The sequence below is a fragment of the Grammomys surdaster genome, unplaced genomic scaffold (assembly GCF_004785775.1).
Source record: "Grammomys surdaster isolate TR1022 unplaced genomic scaffold, NIH_TR_1.0 139, whole genome shotgun sequence".
In the NCBI taxonomy this organism is placed as follows: domain Eukaryota; kingdom Metazoa; phylum Chordata; class Mammalia; order Rodentia; family Muridae; genus Grammomys; species Grammomys surdaster.
The window spans coordinates 13,935,793-13,947,992 of NW_021604597.1; the positions used below are offsets into that span (position 1 = coordinate 13,935,793).

Genomic DNA, 12,200 nt, shown 5'->3' on the forward strand with positions numbered 1-12,200 from the left:
TGGTTTGGTTTGGTTTGGTTTGGTTTGGTTTGGTTTGGTTTGGTTTGTGACACCCTGAGTTTCACTAAGGCAGTCATGTGATTATGAGTTTGAAACTGACCGTTGTGAGTCACACAGGGGTATACAACTAAATATAATAGCCTCTCCCAGAGTCTACTAGTAGCCAATAGTTCAGCAGGGAGGGTAGGGCCCATGAGCCCCTCCCTTACCCATATTTAACTGATGTCAAGCCCAGTATTATACAAGTCCAGTGGAGACAGCCTCGGGAAATCACAGTTGCATTGATTGTGGCATACCCAGAAACTAGCATTTCACAACCTTTTCAGATCTTGTATTCTTTCTGACCCTTCTGTCTACAATGATCCTGGAGCATTAGAAAGGAGGTGTAGATGTTCAGGCCTGAGTACTGGACTGTCACTTTTTCTCAGCATGTTATTTTATTATATGTTTTATCTCTTTTAAAATTTGTGCATATGCATTAGTGTTTGTGTGAATAGAGGCCACATGTGCAGGAAAGAGGAGTCAAGGTCAGAAAGGAGCTGGGGTTACAGGCTATTGTATGCCACCCAACTTTGCTAGGAACTGAACTGTGGTCCCTGGCAGAGAAGAAAAGACTTATTAGCTGCTGAAGCCATCTTTCCACCCCCTTGTTACTTTTAATAAATATTTAACTGTAGGATTCTGAAGCCCTCATTGAAGCCCCAAACCTGAGTATCTATTCTTTTAATAATGCTCTAAGATTCTATGAGCTTTCTTCATTCCTCTTCAATTTTTCCTCCTGAATATATTCAAATATCTTGACTTGAAGTTCACCAATTCTTTGGCTAAATGGATTTTCTATGGATGCTATCAGTGCCCTCTTCATGTGTTCTGCTTTTCAGCTCCAGGAATTGTTACAGTTTTTAAAAATTATTTTACTTTCTGTAGCAAGGTTTCCTGGTGCTTACTCAATTGTTTCTCTAGAGATTTTATTTTGTTGTTGTTATAGTTGTTGCTTGCTTTTGTTTATGATTTTCAAGACAGGGTTCTGTACATGTAGCCCTGGATGTCCTGGAACTCACTCTGTAGAACAGGCTGGCCTTGAACCCAGAGATCCGTGTGTCTATACATCTCAAGTGTTGGGGAAAAGGTAGCACCCCCAGCACTCAGCTCCTTTTGTGTTTTTAAGGACCATGTTTCAGTAGATAGTTTCTAATGTATTTTTCCACCCCTGATAAGCTCTGGTTTTTATTTTTTGAGATTATAATTATATCAGTTCCTCCTTCTTTTTACTCCCTTTAAACCCTCCTGTATATTCTTCCTTGCTTTCTTCCAAATTCGTGGCCTCTATTTTTCATTATTTGTTGTCATATACACACATGCATGCATACATACATACATACATACATCATACAGACACACACACACAGAGACACACATATATACATATACACATATATAAACTTACATTCATAAACACAACCTACATAATGTTACTTGTATGCACATTTTCAGGACTGACCATTTGGTATTAGATAGCCAATTGGTATGTTCATCCCTGGGGAAGACTATTTCTCCCATTCTTGGCTGACAATTATACAAAACAGGATCTCATTATTTAACTCAGACAAGCTTCTAAGTTGCAATCCTCCTGCCTCAACGGCCTTAGTGCTGGAATTACAGGCATGTGTCACCGTACCCAGCTTCTCTGTATTTTCTTGAAGTTCACTATTTTTCCATAAAATATCTGTTGTGAATTCTTGTCCAAGAGGCCAAGCATATCTATCACCTCATCGTCAGTTTCTGACATCTCAGTTTCCTGGAAGCTCTTGATGCTTGTTAGCATCTGACAGCATCCATGCACTGAAGTATTATGCACTTATTCCAGCTGTCACTGTTTGTCTTTAATGGTGCCTGGCCTAGGAATTCTAAGCAGGTTGCTTGCTCTGGAGCCCGTAGTCATTGCCCACTGTTGCAACATTAGAGAGCACTAGTTCCAATAAATTCAAAAACCAGTGCTGCTATTCTGTTAGTAAACTATGGCGTCCCTTGGCTTAGGTTTGTTGCAATTGGTATGCTGTATGTGATAGATTAGGGGACTGACTAGAGAAGGTAATCCAACCTCATGGCCAAACTCCTCATCTAAAATCACTAGCCTGTGGTCAGGAGCAACAGGGCTCTTCCCAGTCCTGAGCCTTACAAGGGATGCAGCTAATAAGGGCAAGTTTGGGTCCCTTTCTGGAGCCCTCAGCTTGCTGAGACCAATGTAACTATGTTTTCAAGGCCTGTCTGGTGATGTAGTCTACCCTTAGCTGGACCCCTCTGCAGCCAGGCAGGGGCAACGCAAACTGGAATTTTATTCAGGCTTCTACATGGGTGCTGTTCTTGGGAAGAATGTACAGCCCCAGCATTGAATTTCAAGTAAAAGTTCTACACATCTTTACAATAAGCAACTTGCAAATTAAATGTTTTTGAATTTCCTGTCCAAGATTGAGGGTGAGTAATGAAGGCAATCCCTTGGGTAACAAGATTGATGCTAAGTAACATCCATCATTCCTGAAGCTACAACCCATAGAACTGATATAGTTCTGGCTGTGGTTAGCAATTATAGAGGGAACCCAGGTCCATCTCACCAAGGTCAGAGATGTTTGCCTAGCTCTGGAGTGAATCCAGGGATGCTGTGAACATTAGCCTGGGAGCAAGGGCTCTGGGGTAGGGAGTGGGGTCTACTCAGTACTGAATTTCACCCTAGTGAGGTTGGTAAGTGGGTTCAAGTCTAAGGTGTTAACTTCCGTTCCCCTCCCTAGAAGTGTCTCTCTCTCTAGGCCATTTGTTCTCAACCTTTGGGCCACGTGACCCTTTCACAGGATTTGCCAAAGGCCATGAGAAAACACAGATATTTAGATTACAATTTATAGCAAAATTACAGTTATGAAGTAGCAACAAAAGTAATCTTATGGTTGAGGAAACTGTATTAGAAGGTCAGGGAGCATTGGGGAGAGTGAGAACCTGTGGTTCTCTAGGGTCTTCGATTCTTGGATTTGGTGGGTTCCCTCTAGCTTTCTCAAACATCACTTTCCATTATTATACTAAAAACCAGGCACTATCATCTTTAATCTGGTCTAACTCTGTAAAGGTTAGTCATATGTAAATAATTCAGACTGATGTTTCTGTGGGCAAGAAATTACTGCTGTGGTCTGCTGTGTCCTGTTCAAGAGGACTCTTGTAATTAACTCAGTGTTTGTTTTTAAGTAAATTCTTGAAAGAAATCAAACTCAAGCGCTTTCTAATCGTGGTCTTATTTGGACTTCTTGGGCCTTTGATTATATTTGTTTTCTGTTTCTGCTGTAGGATTGAAAGGCTCCCTCCAGAGGCTGCAACTAGAATATGTGGACGTGGTCTTTGCAAATCGCCCAGACAGCAACACCCCCATGGAAGGTGAGTAAAGGAATTTAATAAGAAGAAGAGGCTACAGAATTGTTGGTCCTAGCCTGAAGATTGATTCTACTACAGTAAGTAATGAAGTATGTTCAGATCGTTAAGCTGGAATTTTAAAAGTAAAACCTTTCCAATGTCTTTTAGCCTCTTTATTGACTCCGAAAGCCAATAGGCTACTATGTACGATTTTTCTCCTCCCCCCCATACTCTTCCTCTTCTTCCTCCTCTTTCTCCTCTTCCTTCTTCTAACTTCCTCGTTTACCTTTATTCTCAGTGGCTTTTTTTAGTTGCTAGGTACTCATCTCTTCAGATTCATTTCACTTTCATGATTTCATCAACTAAAGCGATTACATTACTCAGATGGGTTTACAATACAACCGCCGTTTCCGAGGCACTCCTCTAAGGAGCTTCCTTTTCTAGAATGATGCTAAGTCTGATTAGTTTCCAATCCTGCGTGATAACTGCTGAGAGTGCTGTGTGCGAGCAGGCACTGGTCAGGCGAACTGCTTAATAAGGCTCTTCTTTGCAGATTGGTTTTAGTTCTCTGCAAGCTGTGCCCCCTCCTAGCCCCCTCCCACACCCTCCCACCATCACCCTCTGTCAGAAGACCACAGCTTGTCCCCTGTGAAAGCATTTGGAACATTCCTAAAGCCACATTTTCTTTAATTGTGCCCGTTTGCCAGTCCTACCTGGGATGACTGAGAACTAAGATGGTTTTGGACACCCAACTAGAAAAGACAACTCCAGCTAGTTAAATAGAAATATTTCAAGATGAAAAGGAAATTTTTGGCTTTGTTTTTAAGTTTTACAACATTTGAACTATCAATTTTTTTAACAATTCAAATAATGTAATCCACATTAAATTACACTAAAGGTAAATTTGTCTTTGATAATTAAAAAAAGCTATTTATACTATTTATAATGCCATAAGAAATTAAGTTTTGTAAAAATTTATTGTTACTGTTGGGTTATGGAAATTAAGAAGAATATGAATGATTAAAGTTCATAGGAATTTTTCTAAGTTGCATTTTGTAGGTCTTCACTCATTTCAAACATATGTTATAGGCAACTATTTGTATTGCCATTTGTCTTTCCCAGCTACAGAGAAACTATATATGCACACATACATCTATATACACATTATTATCTGTGTTATATCATATATATGTATGTGTAATATATATATATGTCAAAACACAGGCTGTTTGATAAGCATATAATAAACAGTATTAGAGATATTTATTTTAATGATAGTATGCTGTCACACAATTTACAAAGATACATTCAAACAGAGCACTAAAGCCATTTAGTCAGCAAAACTACCAAATAAAACATTGGATTGTCAAAGACTAATTGTTTCTCATTTGAAGTACCAGGTGGCTATTTTCCTCTTTGGAATAGTGTCTTTTACAGTTACACCATGTACCTACACAGGATAGCAGATAGCTGAGTTTCTGTTTCCACCCTTCCAGCCTCCTACTTTACCTTTAATTTTAGCAATATATTATAGACCCTCAATCAGGAAATATAACCTGCGTTATATCTATAAAAAGAAAGCTATATTATAAGTGTCTCTCAAGTGAAGAATATACAGGATGTGGGTAAAAGAAGGAAATTTTCCACCTATGTGATGCTAACAGAGTAACTGTCTCTTGTATAAACACCAATGGTATGCTGAAATTTAGTTAAGAAATTTCCAAGTATTTTTAAAAAGAATAGATTGTTGTTACCTGCTAGGGTCTATAATAAAAGCATTATCTAACCTCTCCTGAAATCGGAAAAAATTATGTTTTTCCCTAAGATTTTCAAATAAAGTTTCACAAAATAAAGTGGGAAGCTACCTCCTGAGTCCTTGTACTAAGAGTGTTAAACAATGATATTCCCACTTACTGGGTAAGTAACAAAGCATCAGCTTCTGTGGCTCCCTTGGCAACCATCACCACCTTGTACTGAAAGGTAGCCCCTCCATCTCTCCCCACTCTCGACCAGACACCTACCTCTGTCAGGCCACCAACCTCTGGAGTTTTCTCTGCCTTGGTTTTAGTGACCAGGCTCTCCAGGCTGTTCTCATGAAGACTTGTCCCAAATGGCTTCCATGTAGCTTGTTCTAGCTTTCTGATAAATTTATATTTTATAATTGTTTGTAATTTATCATCACTAATTTATAGGTCAGATAGAAACACCAGGGTTGAACTCTAATTATGGAAGCACAGATTGTACAATCTTTTCTGCTTTACTTTTTTTTTCTTTTTTTCTTTTTTTTTTTTTTCCGCTTTACTTTTAACAGAGGCAAGTGCTCTGGAAAATAGAAAGAAAAAAAATGAAATAGAGAGACAAGATTACTTCCTCGACATGCAGGGATTGGGGGGATATACCTTAGTTGTTTCTAAATTCTATGTTAAGATTCATGCTGGCAATGATTGTAAATCCTGCATGGCTGCACATGAGTAAAAGTTACACGTGCACAACGAGGCTTACCTTAAAGGATGACTAGTGTTTCTAAACGCCTATGAGACAGGCTGTATATTACCAAAACTGCCTTGGAACCTTGGTAACTATCTGTTAGTCAGTGTAACTCTACAGCCCTTATTCAGCTCCTCCAGATAAAACGACAAAAACATTTTATTATCTCAGTACATCACAACTTAGACCCGTTTCTATTTGCGATTAGTCACACAGCAGTAATTACCAAGCAGATATTAATTGCACATGTATCAAAACTCCAGAGCCTCAGCATTTGTAGATCTTCAATTCATTACAAACATTCCTTTCTAAATCGATGAAGATGCCAATTCTTTTAGAGAGGCTGAAGCAGCTCTTCAATGAGGCAGCCCAGCCACGACATCAATAGCCCCTCCCTGTTGCTGATTACTCAAGGGAGTGGAATAAAACAAGCAGCATGAAACACTGGGTGGCTTCCAGCCACCAACTCTGTGAGTGTCAAGATCATCTGTGTGCGCGCTTTGGGTAGCTCAAAGTCACATTTACATTTCAAGCTGTTTAAAATGCCATGAATCAGTGTTCGTTGGGGGTGTATCTAAAATAAACCAGGATGAGTTTTAGCCAATTTCTGCATATCAAATTTCAACCAATTGAGCCAGGAAAAGATCAGTCGTTGCACCTTCTTTTTCGTATATGGGCATCATGTATCCCGTTAGCCATTGCTGCCCATCCCTGCCATTCTTGCCCAAAATCAAAAGACAAAAAGCAAGTTCTATCAAGAGAATGGTGATAAATTCCAAATGTGCAGTCAGTGGAGGAAAGTGGAGCACTTCATTTGCAATCTGCCACCTGACAGAATACAATTCTAGCGGCGACAGGGAGACGTGACAGCAGAGGGGTGCGCACGCGCGTGCGCGCTTCTCCCGCAGTCCTTCTCATTATTTTTCATGGTTCACCTAGTAGTAAGGCATTTTTCTTTCACGGCAGCTGCTGTGCCATCTGTCTCTGCTATACTATCTGCCAATGGTGGCATGGTTTCCAATCGTAGGAAAAAAATCAGCCCCACATCCTATGTCTTCTTTCTTATGACACTCTATCCCTTCTTAGAATCACTGAGAGTTCCTTGTGTCTATGTAAGCCAGATTGTTAATTCTCTCACTTTCATAGGTCAGTATGCATTTCAAATTCTTGTCCTGAGCTTAGAATAAGAGAAGGTTCCAAGCAACTTAAGTCATGCTGCACATGGATTGACAGAAACATTGTGTCCCATGCTAGGAGGGTTTGGGCTTGTTTTTCTGCTATTGCCAATTGCAGGGTAACTCTCCAGGGAGAAAGCCATTGAACACCACTTTATTTGTGAAGTGGTGATATAAGTAAAGTATGGACCACTTGTGACTAGTGGCAAAAAGAAGAGGCACTTTAATATAGAGACTTTTAAGATTTATTGACAAAATATGACTTTTCCAAGTTAAATTATGTTTTAATAAAAATTTAATTTTAAAACATGCTTGAAATCACGTCCTTTCATGTAGAGCTCATTGCTGAAACTATTCATCTAGAGTTCCTGAATCATTAAATATTATGCCTATATTAATTACTGTTCATTATGTTCGTGTTCCCTTTCTTGCGGGCTGGTACAGCCGTAAAGCAACCCAGATTTCAAATAGCAGTAGAAAGACTGGCGTTAGCGTCGTTACTCTCCAGCATACTAACCAAACAGCCCATTCTGTAAATATTTTTATAGGTCATGTTTTTTACTGTCACTACAATGCAAACAGGAATCTATGGATATTTGGGAATCTAGGATACTCGTGACAAGTCACAAAACAAGAAACCACAGAAAGCAGCCTAGAGTGTCAATACTGAATCAGTTTGAAAATACTGAACCTGAGTATTTTATCTTCCAAAATAGTTTTTAGAACAAAACCTTAAACATCTGAAATTTACACATATCATGTAGCTACAACTGATCAGTGCATCTGGCTCTAATTCTCATTCTTATTTCATTTCAGAGGCATTATTTCATGCCTCTGAAAGGTGTCCCCACCATGCCCCCCAAATCATAATAACAGTAAGAAGAAACCCTCTGCAAGCCATATGACAATGTTATCCTAGAAAGATATAACACAAGACATTTATGCAATTTGAATTACTTATTAACAATACTAAAAAATGAGAGAGAGAAAAGAAACAAATTTAGTTATAATATTACTTTAACAACTCATACAAAAATTACTATTTCAACACGTAACCATTTAAAAATGTATATTTTACTCTTTTCATACTAAGTCTTTGAAATCCACAGTATACACCATAATTTGGACCTACTCATTTCAAATGCCCAAGAGCTACATGTCGGGAAAACTAGTCTGAATAACCCACAGAGGTAAAAGCTCCCAGTCTAATGGCAGCATGGGGTGTTAGCCACATGCATCTGTGTTGCTCTGACTATGATGTGCACCGTCACTCATAGATTCAGAGACATCTCAGCCCACCATTGCAAGGAAGGCATTGCAGGGAAGGCATCAGGAATCATGCAGCAGAAGCTCTTCAATATTACATCCCAGGAACCAGAGACAGGTCAGAACTGGGAGCCAGGCTGCAAGCTTCTAAAATATGTGCCTAGTGACTTCCAGCCCTTAGTGACTCTGACAGACAGACTCAACTTCCTAAAGGTTCCACATCCTCCCCAAAAATTGCTACCAGTTGGCCACAAGTGTTTAAAATACAAGCTCATGGGAAATATTTTAGATTCTACCCATCTCCCAAGACATTCACATCTTACAATGCAAAAGCCTTTAGCCAAGCTTCAAGGATCCTCCAAGTCTTAACTGTACCACTTCTGTTTAAAAGCACAAACTTCCAAGTATCTATTGAGACTTAAGGCAGTCTCTTAGATAAGAACCCATGAGTCCCTGTGAAAATAAAAACCAATTACATACTTCCAATGTGCAATGGTCCAGAATAAATATTCTCACCACAAAAGATGGGACAGAAGAAAAGCAAGGGAGAAAATGGATGAAATCAAGATCAAAATCCCATAGGAAAGTGTTAGAACCCACAGCTCCACGTCTAACGCCCGAGGAGAATGGCATCATCTGAGCTCCAGTGCTCTTGAGCAGCCCCACCTCTGCATTGCCTGCAACACACATTCTCCCTCCTGAGCTGGAGCCACTCATTTCCTACAAGTTTCCTAAGCAGGCATCCCATTCTGGTGTCTCTAATTCAACTTACTTTACACTCACAGCTTCATGAATAGCCTACTCAGGGGCTCCCTACAGGAAGTCTATTCCCTATACACACACACATACACATACACACATACACACACACACACACAGAGCACAGCCTGGCCTCCCAGGCTTTTCTTTAAAATCTTGCAATCTTGTAATTCTTGCATTCTTGATGCCTGAAAACCAATTTCATGTGTATTATTCCCAAGTTCTGCTTGAGTCTACAAAGTAAACACGGCCCCTTAGACCATGGATGAAGTAGCCTCATAGTACTCTGAAGCTGAACATAAAAATAAATAAATAAATAAATAAATAAATAAATAAATAACCACTACTTCCCTGAGTAGCCTGTCTCCAGCAAGGAGCCCTGGCTACTCTCTCTTTTCAGGCATCTTTTCAAAAGAAAGTCTTCCAAATGAGTTTTGCATTTTTATACCCCCAAGGTTTCAATGGATGAGATCTTACCAACAAGACATTTTTCTATGTCCCCTGTGGAAATTTTTTTGCTTTTTTTTTTTTAAATGGCACTAATTTCTTTAACAATTATGGCCCCTTTTGTCTATGTTTGATTTGTCTGCAACTTTGAATGCATCTATGTCAAACTATGTTTTGGGGCCAAATTAAATACTTTTTGTATATCATTCTGTTCTGTTTGTGTTCTTGACTCTCGCTATAAACATGACTCAAAGAAGCCAGCAAGAACCACACTACAGCACAAATGTTACTCTGTCTTAAAAAATTCTCCTCCAAACAAATTAGTTGATTACTTTTGAATTCAGCCTTACAGAGCAGTAGTAACTGAAGCCAAAAAAAGAGAAGACAGCAATGAGGAGAGGTCAGGATCACACCACATCTGTGATGGGTCTCCTGACTAGAGCAGTATTTCATCAAGCAAGACACGGCAGAACAGACAGCTTCAAACCCAGGCTTTAGCAGCAGTCACACTCAGGCAGGTTACTGTCCCTGCACAGGCTCAGCTTCTCACTTGAATAAAGAGGTAAAATGCAAAGCACCATGGGAATGAGCTAATAGTGTGAGTTCGCCACCTCCCTCAGAGCCAAGAAAAAGCAGCTTAAGCCTTACTTGTAGAGTGTACCATATAATGCACGCACACCTTTCTTCTCAGAGGTAACTATAGGAAACACTCAAGGCCTTGAAATTATAATGTGATGAAACCCCAGTGAAGGACAAGCTACAGAGCTAAACAGGGTCTGTGGGGTCATGAAAGGATCAAGCTAGAGGGTGCAATATAATTTTCTTATAAGCTATTTGTTTTCTCCTTGGGATATTGCTCTGCATTAATTTAATCATAGATTTTCCAGGCCTCAGCCTAAAAGATGGTCTTGTACTTGCAGCTATTTTCAAAGGTATCTACAAAAAAACAAACAAAGAAGATCAACTCATTCTCAGTTAATACTTGCTGAATACCCACCATGTGCCAAACACTTTTCTAAGCACCTAGAATTAGAAGTTAATAAATCAGACAAAAATATTGCCCTTATGAAAGTTACATTCTTGCTTGCTATGCAGACAGACAATAACTAAGAAAGTTGGGGGCTGGGGAGATGGTCAAGATAAGATAAGAGCAGATGCTACACAAGCACAAGGACCTGAGTTCAAATCCCCAAGCCACCATATAAAAGCCAGCCAAACATGGCCATGCATGCCTATAACACCAGACTCTTGGAGAAGAGACAGGCAGTTCTCAGGAACTGGACAGCTTGATCAAATTGAGGAGGTGCACTTCAGTGAGAGACTCTATCTCAAGGGAACAACACAGGGAGACTGACAGAACAGGACACCCAATGTCCTCCTCTGGCTTCTGCATACATGTTCATGCACATGGGTATGTACACTTTCAGACACCATACATATGTAAATAAATAATAAATGAATAAAAGGCATGAATCACATGAACTATCAAATCGATTAAAACGAAACACAAGAGGAAATGGAGAACTGATGGAGATGGCTAAAGCAATTAGGACTGGAATGTGGAAAAATACCTAGATTGCCAAATCTTAGGACACACAGAGGTCCTGAGAGCTGGTCTCTCTCTGCCACTTTGGATTTCTCCAGAGTGATATGGTTATAGGGATCAGATCTGAGATCTGAAAAATATCACTCAGCAGAAGGTACTTGGTTCAGTAATATACTTGGAGTTTGAGAACAATAACAAAACAACAACAAAGAAAAACAAAACAAACAAAAAAACAGAGACAAGTCTAGCTGGCCATTAGCTGCCGGTCACCAACTAAGCAGATGCATACCTAAGGACTATGTGAATGTATTATACACTGTATGTTCAAGGCTAGTATGGAGGCAAACAGTGGAAAGCTAATTGAAGATCTGTCACATCTTCATATGTTTCATTTGTATACGTATTTCATAAACACATGTGGGAGACTAGAGGGACAGCTCAGTGTGTTGAGTGCTGTTCTTACAGAAGACTCAGTTCAATCTCCAGCAGTCACACGGTGGCTTATGACCATCAATCACTCCAGTTTCAGGGGACCTGGTCTCTGTGAGTACCAGTTATACACACACCAGGTACACATACATATGTGCAGACAAAACACTCATGTACATAAAATAATTTTAAAATTTAAAACGCACAGAGAGATTTGTTATGAATATCCTAAGTTCCCAGTCCTTCCTGCCTATGTCTTGGCTGCTTCCGCAGTAGTTACGAATCCTACCATGGTTGGTAAATTCTGCCTATGTCTAGCAAGCTACTTCTTTTCTCCTGTTTGTTTCCTTGTTTGTTTCTCTTACATCCTGCAGAGAGATGAATGAATGATCTTAAGTAAAGCAGCTGAGTTCACGGGACAGAGCGCCCACGATAGTAGCTGTCATACTGCTTCACAAGTTCTTAAGACCTGGTGAAAATGTCCCAGAGATAGGAGAGGCCTGAGAAGGTCTGTGCACAGATCACTAAGGTGGCAACTGTCAGAAACAGGGTCCTGGTTAGCCACAGGTTGAGAGGGGAGCTTCAAAAAAAAATTATAGGATACTGAAATGTTAACCTGCAGGATATATGTGAAAAGCTGGCTGTAAAGAAAACTACTTCCTAAAAATCCAGTTTTTAGTCATATGGTGCTTTGGTTG

General features: G+C 39.7%; 1 protein-coding gene across 3 annotated transcripts in view; it reads left to right on the forward strand.

Annotated features, from left to right (window-relative positions):
- Positions 1 to 12,200, forward strand: part of LOC114617876 (voltage-gated potassium channel subunit beta-1) — a 390,507-nt gene that overhangs the window by 327,647 nt on the left and 50,660 nt on the right. For 2 of the 3 annotated variants that reach the window (XM_028763547.1, XM_028763549.1), the window contains exon 8: positions 3,331 to 3,417. The exons of the other annotated variant lie outside the window; for it this stretch is intronic. In XM_028763547.1, coding sequence (XP_028619380.1) covers positions 3,331 to 3,417 — 87 coding nt within the window. The remainder of the gene's footprint in view (positions 1 to 3,330; positions 3,418 to 12,200) is intronic. 3 annotated transcript variants of the gene reach the window in all.